The sequence below is a fragment of the Antechinus flavipes genome, chromosome 2 (genome assembly GCF_016432865.1).
Source record: "Antechinus flavipes isolate AdamAnt ecotype Samford, QLD, Australia chromosome 2, AdamAnt_v2, whole genome shotgun sequence".
Taxonomy (NCBI): Eukaryota; Metazoa; Chordata; class Mammalia; order Dasyuromorphia; family Dasyuridae; genus Antechinus; species Antechinus flavipes.
Window position 1 is genome coordinate 204,512,106 of NC_067399.1, and position 19,666 is coordinate 204,531,771.

The window sequence follows — 19,666 nt, forward strand, 5'->3', positions numbered from 1 at the left end:
CCACCAGCCTCCTCCCTGATCTAATTTTTCTGCGTCAGTTCTTACTCTCGTACCTCATTCTCACACTCATACATATAACATACTTACTGTTTTTACCTTTTCCTACACTACATCTTACTCAGTTCTACCCCAGATTTTCTTTTGAACTATCCAATTACTAATGACAATCTTAGACATGTTGTTTACATTTCCACATATAAAACATAAGCAGTTTGTCTTTATTGAGTCCCTTGAAATTAGTCTTTGATGTTTACTTTATAGCATGTCAAAATTTCTACTAAGTTTAGTGTTTTTTTGCTGTTGTTTTGTTTACAACAAAATCCTGAAATCTAGTAATTTCTCTGAAGGTTTATTTTTTCTATTCAGGATTGTACTTAATTTTGCAAGATATAATATTTTCAACCCTCTTTCTTGTGGTCCTTGATTTTATTAATTCCAAGACCTGTGGTCTTTTATTATAGCCTCTGATAGGTCTTTTATGATTCTAATTGTGGCTCCAGGGTATTTGAATTGATGGGGGAAGGGGATTATTTTGGTTGGATTTGTTTTTTGTTTTGATTTTGGTTGCTTGTCAATTTTCTCTTTGATCTTGGGATTTTGAAATTTAGCAGGGGTGTTCCTGTAGATTTTTCTTGTAGGATATTTTTCAGGTGGTGATCAGTAGATTTTTTTTTAGTTCTACTTTCCCCTCTTCTTTTAACTGAAGTGTTATTTGAGAATTTTCTTTGATTATTTCTTGTATTAGTATATCAAGATTCTTTTTTTGGTCATAATGTTCAGTTAGTCCAATTATTCTTGTGTTTTCTCTTCTTGATTTATTCTCCAAATCTGTTTTTCTTATGTAATGCCTTATATTTTCTAATTTTTTTATTCTTTATATTTTGTTTTATTATTTCTTGGTCTCTTACTACTTCACTGATTTCCCTTTGCCCAGTTCTAATTTTCAAAGATTCATTTTCCCTAAAACTCTCTGTCTCATTTTTAATTGGTTGACATTCTTTTCATGATCTTATTTTTCTTGGATTATATTTTTTAAAAATTTTTTCTCTATTTCTCTCATTTGATTTTTGAAGTCTTTTTTTTAGTTCTTCTCTGAATCCTTTTTTGGCAAGTAACCATTTCATGTTACTCTTCTAGGTAACTTTAGTTTCTTACTTTAATTTCCTCCTTGAAGATAAATCCTGGTCTTCTTTATTACTATAGTAACTTTCTTTAATTGGGTTCCTTCTCCTTTACCTGCTCATTTTTTAAAAAAAAATAAGAATTTGTTAGTATGACCACTTCTAGTCCTGTGGTGGGGAAGATGGTGCCTCTGACCTCAGGTTCTCCTTCAGTTCTCTCTGATGTGGAACCAGAAACTAAGAATTTACTTTCCTGTAATTGCTTGCTGCATTCCTGCCCCACTGCTTCTGCACTTATCCAATATGTGCTGGTTCTTTCTCAGCTAGGGCTGTGAGAAGCAGAAGTTCCCTCAGTTTTCCTCAACTCAGACCACTTACTCCCCACATTGTAAGGTAGGTGAAAGTTCCTATACTAGGCGAGAGTACATCACCAAACCCCAGGCCTAGCAGCTTGTTGTTTCAACAGAATTAGCCTGGAATTGGTTACTCATCACTAGAGCCAAATCTTGGTCCGGTATCTTTCTTAGGATCTTCTGCATTTGTTCCAGGAGGCATTATTCTGCCCCAGCTCCTGTTTGTTTTTGAGCATTCCATATTTGCCTTGAAAGAGTTTTGTCTTCTTTATGGGGAATATCTGGAGAGCTTAGAATTTTCTGACCTATTCCTGCTGTCTTCCTAGAATCCTTCCCAATATATTATTAAATAAAACAAATTCAAAGGACCCAGATTGTTATATTTCATTATATATGTTATATGTAAAACTAGTCTAGTCTTCTCCTTTAATTAATAATTCAGATATGGTTTGATCAGAGCAAGGCATAGAAGAATTATTATTTCCCTAGATCTGAATACTATTCCTTTCTTAATGTAGACTGCAATTTCATTAGCTTTTTTGGGTGTTGTATAATTCTGTTGATTTGTACTAAGTTTGTAGTTCATAGAAACCTCCATATCAAGTGAACTATTTGCTAGCAATATCTTTCCCAAGCAGATTTTATGAACTCAAGTTTAAGACTTCATATTTATCTCCCTACTAAATGATATCTTATTAGATTTTGCCCAGTATTATAGTATGTCAAAATCTGTTTGGATCCTTCCTTTGTCAATTCCTATGTTCTAATACTTTCTATTTTCTTGCAGTTCCCTTAAAAAGAAAGAGATGGAGAGAACAAAGAGAGGAGGAGAGGGGGGGGGGGGGGGAAAACGATGACATTCAAATGAACCTTTCCATTTTATCATACCTTTTATTATTCCTTCATATAAAGCTGTACTTAACTAAAATTTTCAGAGGAATCAGGAATTTTGAATAGGATTTTTCATATATTTTACTGTAAATTCTTCCTTTCCTTTCTCTCTGACTTCCACAAGAACTTTACCGTTCTGAATCAGATATAGCAATAGGACAGGCAGAAATATAAGAAGATCTCTGGAATGTGAAGAGGGTTATAAAACTGTTGTTTTTTCAAGAGCTCTTTTCTGCCTCGAGATTTTAAGATGGGATCCAAATTTAAATTTAGAAGTTTCTTTTGTAGCTCCATCTTGTGCCCCTTCATTCATTGTTTTTCTTACTTCTTTAAAAGGTTTGATTCTGTAAACTTAGAGAATTAGAAAGGAACTTAGAACTTGTTTAATTCAACTTCTTTATTTTATATATGAGGAAACCAAAACACAGGAAAGGAAAGTGACTTGGCAAAGATTACATAGCTAGTTAGTATCAAAGCTGGACCAGACTCTATATATAGGTTCCTCCTAGCTCTCAGCTCTTGGTTGACTGTCTAATTTTGATTATCCTTATTCTCATGTATCATACAATGGTTGTCCTCATTTTTATGTAGAATGCTTAGGAAATATTTGATCATTAATTGAGGTCACATTTGGAGTTTCTGCCATATAGATGCTTTCTGCACATGACAGAAGTTATAAAGTTTATGGATTTCTAAAAAAGTAAAACTGCTTTTTTTTATCCTGAGGAAACAATTTCAAAACCCCATCACATCTTTAGAGGATTTTTTTTTCCTAATCTTTCCCATTCTTTAAGATCATTTATGTAGCAATGTTCCTTCTAGTTGTACTGAGTCCTTTTTTGCACAATAATGTATCTTGCAAGGCACAGAGGAGGGAAAATCTTGCTTTTCTCATAGTGTATTTCCCCTTCAAACAAGGGACAAGCTTAATTTGAAATGAAAATTTCTCAGCTCAGGATGGATGGGATGTAGGTTCCCAAGATATGGTTTAGTCTTCCAATATGAATACAGAAGTGTTTGTGGGTTTATTTTGTCTTGGTACATAGTAGTGTCATGTAGGTATATTTCAATAACTGAGGGGCTCACAGATCTGGAAAGAATTTAAATCATTTATAAAAATTCAGAAACTGCCAATTAGGTCAGAAAAACATGGTTTGTTATTGCTGAGTTTGAATTACCTTAATTATACAACATTTTTATCCTTTTATTATTTTTAAAAAACTTTTTTGGTCCAGAACTCTCAATTCATTAGTATAGAAACTTCCTGGTGAGGAATATTCTACTATCCATTCTGCTCAATTGATCAATCAGTAAACATTTATTAAGTTCTTACTATGTGCCAGGTACTCTGCTAAGCACTGGGGCTACGAATGCAAAAAAAGACAGTCCTTGCCCAAGAGGAGCTTACAGTTTCATGGGGGAAGACAATTCACACAAGAAAGCTGGACTTTTTTACCATATTTTAGATGGTTTGTGGGTTATTTGTTCAATAGGTCAGATGCCAGAATGTGACAGGCAGAACTTAAATCCAAGTTTTCCTTACTTGATACTGGGTTTCATTTATATTCTTAATTATTTAAAATTGATCATGGAGATATAGAATGAGGGGGGAAATATAATTTCAGGAATCTTCAGGATTGGAAGTAAATTGGAAAACTTAGGAAGTCAGGACACCTGAATCCTAGACTTGGCTCCCACATAACCTAGGTTTATAATGTGGGGTGTGTCACATCATCTTTGTCATTTCTTCATGACTCAGTTACTTTATCTGTGCATAGGAAAATACTACCTCCCTTATCGTACCAGGATCATATGTAAGTATAAAGTAAGATAATATTTGGGCAAATAATTTGAGCCATGTAAAAACCCATGGCATAAATGATGCCCTTTAGTTCTTGACTGCCTCTACAACCCCCTCATACCAACTGCATTCAACTTATTTCACTTCCACAATTTTTAGAATTTGACAATGTCTCTGCCTTTCCCTGTCTCTATGTCTCTCTAACTCTTTCGTCTCTCCTCCTCCCCCTTTCTGTCCCTTCTCTTTTTCTCTCTCTCTTTCTCTCTTGTCTCCTCTGCCTCCTTTTGTCTCTCCTCCCCCATTTATCTTTTCTCTTTTGCTCTCCTCTGTCTATGTCTCTCTTACTCTCATCCTCTCATTTCTGTCTCTCTCTCTCTCCCCCTCTTTCCCTCCTTCCTTTCCTCTTTCTTTCCCTCTTCTTTTCCTCTCTTTCTTCTTCCTTTCATTCCCCTTCCTCTTTCTCCTCATTTTTCTGTCTGTCTGTCTGTCTCTCTCTCCCTCTGGCCCCTGCTGTCTTAGCAAAACAAGAGATTTTTTTTAATTTAAATTTTTTTTGATATTAAAGACTTTCACTAGATTTGCACTATGATTTTGAAAGATGTTGACTTCTGCTCTTTTGAAGTATAAAGCATTACCATTCAACTGTCTTATAACTGAATAAAAATGAGCTGGCAACTCCTTAATTCTGATTTATTCTAGTTGGCTTTTTTATAATAACCTAAAAAAGAGACCAGAAAACCCTGTAAGATTATGTTTTGCTTTAGAAATGGTTAACAAGACTTTTAATAAAGATTTTTATGCCAACTACATAAGTAGAAATTTAAAATCAAAGGTTTTTGGCTGATACTGGCATAGCATAAACTCATTTTCAGTGAACGTTGTCCTTTGTGTATAGCTTGATTCTTTGGAAGCAGCATCTATAGGCTTGAGTAGAACAGTGCGGGTTGGTTCATTTACATTATAAAAGTGCAATTATTACTAGACTGGGGTAGAAATTTGAAGGACAATAAAAAAACATGATGTTATAAAAATCATTGGTTTTCCTGTAGAGAACTAAAATTATCTCAAAGTTAATTATCGACTATTTTCTTTTGTAATTACCCATGGATACAGTATTTGGCTGTTCAATATATGAAATTTCTTTTGCACAGATGATAGAACGTACCATTTCCAAGCAGAAGATGAACAGGAGTGTCAAATGTAAGTTATCTGGGGCTGTGGTCCGGGTGTGGAGAGAATTATAAATTGTTCTTGTAATACATGTAGCCTTTACCATTGTCTTTAGATGGATGTCTGTACTACAGAATAGCAAGGAAGAAGCTTTAAATAATGCGTTTAAAGGTGATGACAACACTGGAGAAAATAACATTGTCCAGGAGCTGACAAAGGAGATTATATCAGAGATCCAGAGGATGACTGGAAATGATGTCTGTTGTGACTGTGGAGCACCAGGTGACTACTTATTTTGTAGTTGTTTTTAATTTTAATTTTAAGATCAAAGTATACATTTTCTACATTCTTTATTTTTTATGGGAATTTATTTTGGTCTATGTTTTATTTTACAACATGACTAATAAGGAAATATGTTTTGCATGACTACACAAATATAACATATCAACTTGTTTGCCTTCTCAATGAGGAGGGTGGGGAGAGGGAAATAATTTGGAACTCAGTTTTTAAAACAAATGCCGAAAAATGTTTTAACATCTAATTGGGGGAAATAAAATACTAAAAGTAAAATGAAATTTCCGTTTTAGCTTAGTGACTCAATTTTTATATGGATAGAATAGCTCTATTATACAAAAATACCTCATGAGTTTCATGTAGACCACTTACTTTCGCTTTCATCAGACTAGGATGGGAGATATTTTCTCAACCAAAATACAGATACATACAGAATGGGAATCGTAGAATGTGAATTTGAACAGTCCCTTCTGACAGAATGTCAGAGCTGGATGGATCTTTAATACATAGATGCACCCACTTCCCAGTGTTGTTGTAAGGATTGAATAAGATAATAATTGTAAAGTGCTTAGCATATAGAAAGTGCTATATAAATGTTAAGTATTATTATTTCATAATTGGCAGAGTTAATATTGAAACTTAGATTCTCTGACTCAGACCAGTACTCTTCCTGTTATGCCATATTATGATATTTGCTTTGCTTGACTCTGCTTATTTGTTAAAAGATTTTTTTTCTTTGGGGGGGGCAGGGATTTAATTGGGGCTTGGGTGGAACAGGAGTAATATTATAGATATGTGTCTCTTCTCCAAAAAAAAAAAAAGTAGCCATTGATAATTTTCAAAAAATGCACAGAAAAGAATAGAAGGAAGGTCAGAAGAATGGGATGCACAAGCAGAACAGTTTTGAGAGTAAGTTACTGAATACATATATACATACATACATAATTTTTAAAAATCTATATAAGGTCAACATTTCATATACAATCCTTATTTTATGTTTTACTATAAAAATACCAAAGAGTTCTTTTGTGCTAACTTCAGAATTTTTTTCAAAGAGAAAAATACACGCATATATACATGTATATATGTATATATGTATGTATGTGTGTATAGAGATATAGAAATTTTTTTTTTAAAGAAATCCTCCAATATGTTAATCTAAGGAAATCAAAAGGGATTTGAATTAAGAGGATCTGAATGTGAATCTTGGCTACTACCTAGTTGTATGACCCTTCAGAAAATAACATCATCTATCTGTCCAGGGTTAATTGTCCTCATCTTTAAAAGTAGGGGGTTGGATTTGATGGCTTTTCAGGGCTCTTCAAGTCCTTTATGTATGACTTTACAATTTTACATTAATAAGGGAATCATTAGCAAACTCCAGAATCTTACTCCCAAAGTCTCTATTGTCAGCAAATTAAAAATTTAGAAGAGATGCCAGAGGCTAATCCCTTCATTTTAAGGTGAGGACACTGAGGCAATTTGAGATTCTTTAAGTAACTTTTTAAAGTCATACATGTAATGTTAAGAGTGAATTTTGAATATTTTTCCTCTAACTTTCAGTCCTTTACTTGCCTGGCACCTAGCAGGAATTTAGTAAATCGATCTTGAATTGATATTTTGTTTGCTTTGGTGTGCCCTTGTTTATTAGGGTGCATAAGGTATTTACTACTTGGCAAAATTAGATCATCTGGAAAGAGTAATTGCTTTTGGACACCTTCTTCCCCTACCCCACATACAAGTATACCTTTTTTTATGAAGAAGATACATTCCTGAAAAGTTGCCTGTATGTCATATTGTTATATACTTTTTAAAGTGTGTTCAAGGCTCTTGTCATTTTTATTCTATTTTTGCAATCCTGACAATCTATTCCTTTATGCTTACAATAATTCTGTAAAGCTCTTTAAATACATTCAAAGAATCACAAACCTTTAAAAAAAACTGGAAACAAGCTCTCCAGGTAGCTGAGACAATGATTATTATGCTAATGATGATCAAAATTGGTGGTAACTGATGTTTATATATCAACTTAAAGTTTGAAAAGTATTTTGCATATATTATCTAATTGACTTTACTTCATTCCCATTTGCCTATTTCTAACCATGATATACTTTCTAATACATGATATACTTAAATAAGGTGTAGAGAGGAAAAAGAATGTCTGAGGGGGGTGTGTGTGTGTGGGTGTGTGTGTGTGTGTGTGTGTGTGTGTGTGTGTTGTGTTTATATACATATCTGTATATATTAATTTATATATTAAAACTTTAGGAAGATTTTTGGTCTGGTGTTTTAATATTTGCTTCTCAAGGAAAATAAAGACTCTACACTAACTGCAGATTTGTTGAAAGCATACCACATGACTCAAGTGAGATATTATATATGAAAATGTTTTATAAATAGTTAAGTCCCATAAAAAATGTAGATTGTATATAAATATAGCTTGTTGTTCATCTGTAAGTTCAGATGAATGAAAGCCCTCTGTATTCATAGGATCATGACATAAATTTAGATCTGAAAGGGGATTGAAACAAATTGGAGTGCACTGGGCTTAATAATTACATAATAGATCACCTGGATCCTTGCCCACAAAGCCCTTATACTCTTTCCTTACTTATATCACATAGTTAACCTTGTACTTTTTATTTGGCAGATCCAACCTGGCTGTCTACAAATCTGGGCATTCTGACGTGTATTGAGTGTTCTGGGATTCATCGAGAGCTGGGCGTTCACTACTCCAGGATGCAGTCCCTCACACTGGATGTGTTAGGAACCTCTGAGCTTCTGGTAACTAACAGGTCTTTAATTTCAGAGAAGAAAATGTGTCGAGCCTGGATATTTAAATGTTCTTCCATTCCTCAGAATTTCATGAGGGAGGGTGTAAATTTGAGGCAGCTTTGAAGTCATTTATTAACATTTTTCAAGTCCTTTATTTTTACCAGCTCTCATTTCCATGCTGACACTTGTGACAGATATTATATTAAAGCTTATTCTCTTAAATAAGAAGTCTAATGTAATCCAGAGTCCATTTTTTAAGAAGAAAGTTACAGAGGCTAATTATGGAAAGGGTAGGATAATGTAGAACTCTGGGCATTTAGAATCACAATATTAAAGCAGAAAGTGAGCTGGAGAGATAATTTGGTCAGTAGGTAGCAGGTCTACCTACTGGTCGAGCTGCTTCCACACCTGAGAGGTAAAGTTATTTGTGTAATGGAATGAAGCTGGTAAAGCTAGGGTTTCTGAGTCTTTTGATTCAAAGTCCAAGTTAATTATGCCTCAACAAACTTAAGTTTTTATTAGGCAAATCTGTCCAGCTGACTCTTTCATTTCATTTATGGTATGTTGGAATTTAGAGGCTTTAGAACCCCTCCCAGCCACTTTGTGGCTAGATGCCTAGATTTGCTATTTTTTGGTTGAGGAAACTGAACCTCAGAGAAACTAAAATGACTTTCCCAAATTTACATAGTAATTTATAGATTAAAAAACTCAAATCAAGGTCATTGGACTCAAAATACTGGTTTCTTTCCTCTCTGTATTTCTACCTTCTATGATTGAGTATTAGCTATAATTTGTTTTTAGTGTTTAAGTTGCCTGATTCATTCTTGGTTCTGAGAATACTACATGCTTGATGATGATGATGATGATGATGATGATGATGATGATGATGATAATGTTGATGACAGTTAGTTTTTATATAATTTAGGCTTTAAAGTTTTCAAAGTACTTTACAAATGTTACCTCATTTCATACTCACAACAACCCTGTGAGGTAGGTACTGTTATTATTACCATGTAAATGTGGAAACTAAGACTGAAACTGGTTAAATGACTTTCCCAGAGTCATACAGCTATTTTTAAATTTGAACTCGAATCTTCCTGACTCAGATCCAGCCCCTCATCCAAGCTTCACCTTGCTACTTCAATGTTCCTCTTGTGATGAGCAATACTTCTAATGCTATGGCTTTTCAACCTCTGCAATGACCAGATTATAGTTTATTCAGATGACTAATTAAAAGCAGATGTATGGAGACAAGTGCCACAGTGGATATACTTGGAATCAGGAAAACCTGAGTTCAAATGTTGTCATCAACTTACTAGCTAGACAAGTACTTTATTTCCTGTGTTTCAGTTTTCTCATTTATAAGGATAAGGGGATAATAATAATTCTTACTTCATAGGGTTGTTGGTAAGCTCCAGTGAGTTAACATTTGTAAAGTGCACTGAAAAACAAAATGCTGTATAAGTGCTAGTAGTCATTATTATATTATTATTATTACTTAGGCTGTTTCTTTGGATTGCCTCGCTAATGAGATCCAATGAACTGCTTTCAAAAATTACACTGGATGACTTTGTTGATACTGGTACACATGATTTTTTTTTCCCTTTGAGGCTATAAATATTAAGTGGATATTGATTTTCATTGATTTTAATGTCAAGATTAATTGACCTGAAAGGAAAGCATTTACTGAGGCAAAGCTGAAGTCAATAATACCCTCATGGGGCAATAAATCTTGTTGTCAAGATAGTAAAGCCAAAGTGCACATATGCAAAGTACATTTTCATCTGCCTTGTTGAATTTCTAGTATGCTTCAGTATTCCTTTCATGACCCAGAAGCTGCAGAGGGTGGGCAAGGAAGAAAAAGAAAAAGAATGAGTTAAATGTTTGGTAAAACTTTTAAGCTCCTCCCATTGAGCCTATAAATGTTTGTGCCTGATTGATTGAAGTGGAAAACTTCTTCTTAGATTTGGCCTCATGTATGCAGTAAGCAGTTTTTTCATTTTATAAAAATTATTAATTATGCAAAATAATAATAAAAATAGCTAACAATTATGTATCACTTTAAGATTTACACAAACATGTTTTACAAATATTACTCTAATATATCTTCACAAACATTCTGGGAGGCAGGTGATTTTATCATCATCCCCATTCTATCGATGAGAAAACTGAGGCTGCAACAGAATTCAGTTCTTTCAGATTCCAAGTTCCATACTCTATCCATTATAGGACCTAGCTGCTTCTAACAATAACAATATTTTACATGTTATAGATAAATATGGATTTCAGCTAAGTGGTATAGTAGATAAAAGTGCTAGCCCTGGTATCAAGAAATACTTTTTTTTATAGTATTTTATTTTTCCAAATACATGCAAAGATAGTTTTCAACATTCACCTTTGCAAAACTTTGTTCCACATTTTTTCCCCTCTCTTCCTCCTTTCTCCATCCCCAAGACAGCAAACAATATGATTTAGGTTAAATCTGTGCAGTTGTTGCATCGTGCTTCACAAGAAAAAATCAGATGAGAAAAAACTAGCAAACAAAGAATTAAAAAAAAAAAAAAAAAAGTGAAAATAGTACTTAACAAAAGGAAGCTGAAAAAAGGAAGAGGAAAGGTACCCAACCTAAAGTAGTCCTAAAGCAGTGTGGTAGATGAGAAAAAAACTTCAGAGACCCTGAAACCCATGGCCTTACTCTCTAATCAGAAGAATATGATGAGATGTGAGGTCCAAGCAGATTCAGTGTCATAGATAGAGATTTTTCAGTGATCAATTTCCTGGGAAAAGAAGACATAATGGAAGAAAATCCAAAAAACAGTATGGCTGATAGGACATGGGGAGTGCAATTTACCTGAAAGTGCAATTCCTGAAACTATCCAAGGAATTGAGTGATTTTGACATAACTCATTTAAGGAGGGAGAAATAAAATTCAGCATTTAAGATAGAACCTGACAAATCTCTATCACTACTTATTTAACTTATACAAATTCCCCTTCCTTTTCAGTCCTCCACCCCCATCCTTTCCCTACTCTTCCAACATCTTGGCTGTCCATTTATGACATAGGATATAACTAGATTCCTGTTTCATAGAAAACATAATTAAAATAAAACTTTCAGCTCGCCAAAGCCTTTTATATATATCATCCTGTTATAGCTTCACAGTAGTTAAGGTAGCTGGGACAGGTCTTAAAATGTCCTTTCTTAAAGATGCAGAGATTGAGGTGAAGAAAGGTTCATTGACTTGCTGGAGTTTGCACAACTAATAATATCATAATCAGATTTCCAGTCCAGTTTTTCCTGATACCAATTCTAGTATTATACCTATAGTAATAAATGTGTAAGTAACTTTAGAGATCCTTTAGTTCAACCTGACTTCCCACAAAGGAAAATAGAGTTTTGCCCACTTAGTAAAGCCACAATTTAAACAAAGTTTCCTGAGTCCAGTGGAAAAGTTCATTGCATACCCCAGCTACCCCAGAAACCCAACTATGATCACTCTTAAATTTAGATCCTTTTACCTACAATTGGGCAAAATACTCCTTAGGGGCAAAAGTAATGGACTATTTCTGATTTGAAAGGAAAATGAGATTGCTTGTAATGCCTTCAAATCTCCTTTAGTTTTTTCTCCTCTATGGATCACACAGAAATTCAAGCAGCAATCAACTCAGCTGTTATAAAGGGGGAAATTATCAGAGGCTCGCTAATTAGACTCTGCAAATAATCTCCAGATCTAATTTCCATTGTTGTCTAAGCCTTCTCCCCAATTTTATGTCCTGCTGGATCAGCTCAAAAAGTGGATTCAGGTATAGCCCAGTGTCCCAGTGCTGAACATGGAGTCAGGAAAATCCAAAATTGAAATCCAACCTCAGCTATTTATTAGCTTTGTGATCATGGGCCAGTCATTTAACCTCTGGGTTTTTGTGTTTGTTGTTGTTGTTTGATGGGGGGTAGGGTTTTGTGTTTTGGGGGACTTTTTTGTTTTGGTTTGGTTTTTATTTGCAAGGCAATTGGAATTAAGTGTCTTGTTCTGGGTCACACAGCAATAGGTCTGAGGTTGGATTTGAATTCAGGTCCTCTTCACTATAGAGTGGTACTCTATCCAATGTGCCACGTAGCTGCCCCATAACCTCTGTTTTTAACTCATTTCCTCATCTCTAAAATGGGATAATAATAGCCTCTGTCTCCCGCAGTCATAATGAATTTCGAATGAGATAATATTTGTAAAGCACATTGCAAACCTTTAAAGCAAGTGAATTGTATCTGGAATTTCTGCTGGAAGCAAGACCTAGCCCATCAGGGTAAAGCACAAAGATTTTGGAACGTTACATTGTGTCCACTATTGGGAGGGCACTGACTTATATGTGTTGTGTGAAATCAACTCAGGACATGTTTGTTGTATAGAGATGGCATTAAAGGTGTTGTGTCTAAGGTACCATGAGGATACATGCTAGAAAATTTGTTCCCTGCCTTCCACTTCTGAAAATCCTGTTGCTCTTCATCACCTGGATTTCTCACATGCTTACTTCTAGAAGGGGCGAATTCATTTGTGCGGGTGCTTCTGTTGCAAAAGCAGATAGTGATGCACAATAGGACATGGAAGGTCTCCCCTTTCACTTTGTAGATAAGGAAACTGAGTTTCAGGGACTCCCATAGTCCCAGAGATTGATAGCCGCTGAGCCAGCATTTGAACCCATATGCCTTGAATCCAAATGCAATGCTCTTTCTACCACCCTTGCCTAAGTAAGTTTTTATGAATTAGAATTACCACAAAAATTTGTTAATTGTGGCCACTCTTCCAGTGATAAATCTTTCTCCAAAATCAGTTAGACTGGTGCCTGGGCTCCAACAGATTTGCATCTTATTTCTGGGTCCATATTTGAAGTTCTTTTGGTTTATTAGTCATGACCCCAGCTTGCCCCCTGCTGGTCCAGCCTTCCAGAATCCAGATTGGGTGTTGCTTCGGAGGGAAGTGTCACAAGTGGAGGAGGGAGTGGTTACAGGACCAAATCTCCTGTTTCATTTGTTCAGTGCGTATCCTTAGACTGCTTCACAGGATTGTTATGAGAAAAATGCTTTGTTAATCTTTGAAATACTATAGAAATGACAGCTATGTTTTGAAGATTTATACATTCAAATGAGTGTTTATTGCATTGAGTTAAAGTCTTTTATTACTCATCCACCTCTTTACCATACTCCACATAAGAAATGACCATATTGATATAATTCCTATCACATTCCACAGCCACCCCCTAAAAAAAGTAGATAAGATTGGATATTTACTTATAGAGAACCACACTGCATACAGAGTACAGGGCCAGTCCTGGAGCGGGGAGGACATGGGCAGAGATCCAGCCTCTGACATAACACTTAGCTATGCAATAGTGGCCAAGTCATTTAACTAATAATAATCTCTTGTGCCCCAGGGTAACTCTCTAAGACTATAAGTTACAGTTGAGTTGCTGGCATACATTAGTGGAGGTGGTTTCCATATCAGGTAGTTCCCTGTACTGATGAAATCCCAAGCCTGGACAAATAAATAGATGTCTTTGAAGATTGTAAGGTTTTTGTTTGTTTAGAATCAGATGACTAAAAGGGATTTAACTAAATCACCTAGGGTATAACTCAGATAGGTCAGCTATGTCTAGCCTATTCCAAAAACGATAACTTAAGAAAAGAGATACCACAAACATCTAGTTGTGGGTGTTTGGGGATCTGATGTGGGGACCTATCAGCAAAATGCAAGATGATGCTTAAGATCACAGGGAAGTAATAATACCAAGCATTCTGCAATTGTTAATTAAACTTTCCTAAATCTCCCAGTAAGCAAAATTTTAAGTCTGGTCAATAGTAAATGACTTTGCTAAGATCAGCATCATAGGAAGAAAGCACAGGAGTTGGGTTTTTAAGTTATCTTACTAAATCCTTAAGAGCATTTACCATTTTTAGTGAAACTTGCCAGAATTATTACAGTCATCATAAATGGGATTAGGGGAACCATTGAGAAGGCATCAGGCCCATAAACAGGGCCTCTTTCTTTGATTGCTTTTTCCATTTCTGGTTGGCAATACATCCCTAAATAAACAGATGTACCACCTTTGTTTGCCCATCTGTTCTCACCATATTCCTCATTATTAATTTTCTTGACTTTAATTTCTTGGTGTTTTTTTTCTCCTGGCCTTGGGTTCAAAAAAAATTTGGTGGAATTACATATGTTGTAGTCATCTCCATTTTATCCAATCAGATAGCAATGTTCTTATTCTCTTGCTGTTAGAACCACTAATATTAATTATGTTAACAAGAAAAGGTAACATTTATGTAGGACTTAAACTGTGTGCTAGTTGCCTTACAAATATTGCCTCAATGATCTTCACAACTTCCATTGGTAATGAGAACAAAAAGATGAATGAATGAAGTCCAGTTAGTCCCCAAAAAAACTATTTTCAAGATAGAAAGGCCCTTTGAGAGCATCAATCCAACCTTCCCCTTTTAGAGGTCAGTCATATGGCAAGCAGCAGATCTGGGATTTGTACCACAGGTCTTATTGATACAAATTTCGAGTCTTTCTCCCACAGCATGATGCCATGTCAGTAACCTTCTCTAGGAAAACTTTTTAAGTAAGTGCTACCACCCAATAAGCTCACAATGAGCTGTGAGCATTGAGTACTAAGGTATGATTTGTGTGCCTGGCAAACTGAAGGCCAAGGAAGAACAAAGAACATGGAAAACAAATCCCTAGAATATCCACGAGTTGAATTGTTCCTGTTCCAATTATTTTACAAATTGTGGCAGTCATTTCACCCACTACCGAAATGAAGCTGCCCTGGGGGTACATGAAAAAGCCGTTGCTTAGCCTTGTACTGAAATCCTACTAGACACTTCAGAACAGGAAACTAGGAGAGTATCACTCCTAATTAGAATGCAAGGACATTTTAAATAATGGGACCACAGAGGATAAGCAGCTCATAGAACAAATTGGCTTTAGGCCTAGAGATGAGAGAAGGAGAAAGAAGAGGTCAGGAAACAGGAGAGACCTGGTGTCTGTATTCTGAATGAATTGCTAGTGATTTCCTGATGATTATTGATTTTGCCTTTTTTAAAAGATAGTCTTTTGACTTCAGGCCTAGATCATTGGTTAATTTCTAACTCAGCACAGGACTTACTGAGTTTTGCCAAGTTTCTCTCATTTCAGAGATAGTCAGTAATCAAATCAAAGATGTATGGTCGTGGTGACTCTGCTTACACCTGGCTTTCCTAGTTATTCAGCTCCTACTCTAACAACTTTTATTGCCACCCAATAATAAAGTCTATCTGTGAACAGTTCCCAATTGTTCCTGCTGGGGTAGTATTCTCAAGCCTGGAGTGTCAGCTAGGAAGGGGCAAGCTAGTAAATAACAGCCTACTTCTTCCCACCACCCGCCATCAGTAATATGTTTCTCCAACATCAGATGGTTGGGGTGCATGGAATGGCTTGCCTAGACCAGCTGTCCCTCTGTCAATCAAAGATGAAGCCAAATAGGAGTCTTCTCATTACTAAGGATTCTCTCTTCCTTCTGCTGCTGCTTTCCTGGCAGCAAAGCCACAAGAGACATCACGGTGTTTATTTGCTATATCTGCCTTCTTTGTGAGTTAGCTGCCTTAATTATAAAAGAATGTGGGTGTCCATTGGAAAAGTTGGGGATCTGGATGAAATAGAACATAATATCTGCAGTAATTCAATGGTCCTGTGAACTCATTAAAATGGGAATGCTTTCTACAAGTGCTCTTTACAATTTAAAGGAGTCTTATTTTGTTTTTGTTTTCATTAAACAACTATTTATTTTTTTCTCTTCACCTCCCCATTCTCTTCATTGGCCAGGGGTGGGAGTAGGGGAGATAATCAAGAACAAAATCTTTCTAATAGGTATGTATAGTAAAGCAAAGCATGTTCTCACATTGGCTCTGTTAAAAAATTTGTCGCATTCTACATATGGAATCTGTCATCTCTTTATCAAGAGACAAGTAGCCTGCATCAACATTTGAAACCATTGATCACCCCTCTCTTTCTCTTCCTTTTCCTTTCCCTCTCCTCCTACTCCTTTTTGTTCCTCTTACTCTCTCTCTTTCTCTAAGTAGGAAAATTTTATATTTGTTAGTATCTTTTTTTCATTTTAATAGTATTTTATTTTTTCCAATTACAATATAAACACAATTTATAGCATTCGGTTTTTGAAAGGTTTTGAGTTTCAAATTTTTCTCCCTCCTGCCCTCTCTTCTCCCCTCCTCAAGATGGCAAGCAACCTGATATGGGTCATATATATATAATTATATTAAACATATTTCCACATTAGTCATGTTTCCTTTTCATTCTCTTTTGCAAGATCCTTTTCCATATCCTGCCTCCTCTGCATGGAGGTGGGACCCAAGATGCTTTCTTTGGTCCTTTTCTTTTTTCTTTCAACCCTTTTTGTTGGCAAGTTCATCAGATCCTAAAAATTCCATTATCTTGTTTGTGTTGATAACCATTTCATGCTATTTCTATTTTAATTCCCTTCACATTCACTATATTCTAGACAAACTGTACTATCTGGTATAACTGATGTACAGCATTCCTTCTTGTTTCTCCATGCTTCTACCCAAGCTATTTCCTGTTTCTAAAATGTTCTCCTTCCTCACTTTTGCCCCATACTCCTCTTCACCTTAGAATTTGAAATTAAATATCACTTCCTTTCCAAGGCCTTTCCTGGTTTTCCCAGCTTGGAAGGCCCTCATTCTTAAATCACTTTGAATTTATTTTTAATACATACCTTTAAATACTTTCAAGAGAGAAAAAGAGATAGACAACTTTTATACAATTCAATTCAGCATTTGCCAACATATCCTACTATCAAGAAGTTCTGACTTATCTAGCCTAAATCCCTTTGCCACTTAAGCCTATTTCTTCTTATTCAATTCTTCATGGAGGTAGGGAATGACTCCTCATATTTTTCATTTACCTGAAGATTATGTTAACTTCTTAATTGTATAGCAGTATAGAGGTTGATTTCCTTGGAATGTGAATATTTGACCAAAAGGTGAAATTATTTCTATTGCATTATAGTTTTCCATGTGGAAATGGTTTTGCATTTTATTTTTCTGATGGGGTTTTGTGTTTCTCATAGGTTTTTGTCTGTTTAGTAAAATATATTTGATAATTGTGAAAACATATAATGTGTATATATACATATGTGTATATGTATGTACATACACATACATTTTTAAAGATAAAGAATAAGACTTCAGTGTTTTCCAATCAACTAATATTTATTCAACATTACTATATAGTATAGTAGTTATATTTTTGAATATCAACTTCTATGCTTATTGTTCTTGCATCTGAAAAATATAATTAAGCAAAGTGTTGATAGAATTTTGAGTGTGGGATTTGGTGTGTTGATTGCATGAACAAGGTACTTCTGTGGAGTGGTGAATAGATTGGTTTGCATTGAGATTAGAAAATTCATATAAGTGGTACAATATTGCAGTTGAAAGGGTAGGATTTTAGCAGATTGTAAAGAATTTTAAATGTCTCCCAGAACCCTCAGGGAATCTTTTTATTTTATTCAAGGGACATTTTATAAAAGCAACTCATCAGTAATGCACATAATAGACCTCTCTTAGACTATATAGACACCTTTGGGCTTTGGATTTTTGTACATCTTCATTAATGGCTAGCCACTTTGTTTGCTTTATTTTTAATGGCCATTAAATAAGTCATCAAATGTATAAGTAATGTGTCACAATGATATGTATTAATAATTAAATATCCTGAAAACACTTTTTTTTTTTTTTTAGCTTGCCAAGAATATTGGGAATGCAGGTTTTAATGAGATTATGGAATTTTGTCTGCCAGCTGAGGACTCTGTCAAGCCCAACCCAAGCAGCGACATGTAAGTGCAAAATAGCTGTTTTCATTTTTTTTTTAATTAAAGCTTTTTATTTTCAAAACATGCTTGGATAATTTTTCAACATTAACCCTTGCAAAACCTTGTGTTCCAGTTTTCTTCCTCTACCTCCTCCCCTAGATGGCAAATAATCCAATATATGTTAAACACAGTGAAAATAAATGTAAATCCAGTATATGCATACATATTTATATCAAACAGGGGAAAAAATGAGAAAATAAAATGTAAGCAAACAACAATAAAAAGAATGAAAATGCTATGTTGTGAACCATATTCAGTTCCCACAGTCCTCTCTCTGGATATAGATGGCTTTCTTTACCACAAGATCATTGGAACTTATCCTCATTTTTAAAACTCCCAATTGTGTGCTCCATCACATCTCAGTCTATTGGAGGTAAAGAGATACTTTTAGGATCTGTTATTCTGTGAGAAGATATTCAGAAATAGATCTAATTTTCTACCCTCTTTCTCAACCCACTATGCATGGTATCTAGATTATATGTAAGGGCTAAGCAGTAGTAATATAGTTGTTATAGAATCATATAAGATTCTAATAATAATAGATAAGAATACCTGCTGTATTGAGGTAATGCATGACATAGTATCTTATGCTCATAATAGATATTTGCTGAATAATATGATATATATATATATATGATTATATAATATACATATAATCATATAGACTGTAGTATGTTGGAGGAAGTACATATACAGCAATAATCATTTTATCAACAAGTTATCTTCCATGCAATTCATTTAACATTTTTTATAATTTATTTACCACTTTTTATAATCCTAGTTAATTTCATTCTAGTTTTTATTTTCATTAATTTAATTTTTAAAAATTTTATTCCTAGTTTGTCTTATGTGTTGCCTTACAGTATTGAAATAAACTAAATGAGAATTGAGTCATGGAGGATGTTAGTTATTATAAATATAAGTCACATATCTGTTTCCTTGTCACTATAAGTCTGCAGATATACTGGGAAGTGTTTTGTTTTAAAGAAAAATCTACTTTAAAAAAATTCTTTATCCTGTATTCTTTATTCCAAACTGATAAAAGCAAAACAAAATTAAAAACCTCATACTTAAATTTATGCTTCATTAGGCATTTCTTTCCCCTCGATGAGAAAGAGCTTAACCCTGCTCCCATAATTACACCAAGTGCAAATTAACTAAGCATCCCACTATCTTCCAGGTATAAAGATTTGTACCAAAGTGAGAAAGTATTGACCTGTCCTTACATGTTATTTAAGTGGTAGTTAAAATTTATATTCTGCCTAGTCCCTAGAGGTCACTTACCTGTTCATATGCAATATAATCCCTTGTTCCTAGCTG

At 34.7% G+C, this 19,666-nt stretch overlaps 1 protein-coding gene across 4 annotated transcripts in view; it reads left to right on the top strand.

Annotated features, from left to right (window-relative positions):
- The window catches only part of ASAP2 (ArfGAP with SH3 domain, ankyrin repeat and PH domain 2), a 260,499-nt gene that overhangs the window by 174,990 nt on the left and 65,843 nt on the right, over positions 1-19,666 (top strand). For all 4 annotated transcript variants that reach the window (XM_051976086.1, XM_051976083.1, XM_051976084.1 and 1 more), the window contains exons 13-16: positions 5,318-5,366; positions 5,452-5,618; positions 8,281-8,414; positions 18,216-18,310. In XM_051976086.1, the coding sequence (XP_051832046.1) occupies positions 5,318-5,366; positions 5,452-5,618; positions 8,281-8,414; positions 18,216-18,310 (445 nt within the window). The remainder of the gene's footprint in view (positions 1-5,317; positions 5,367-5,451; positions 5,619-8,280; positions 8,415-18,215; positions 18,311-19,666) is intronic.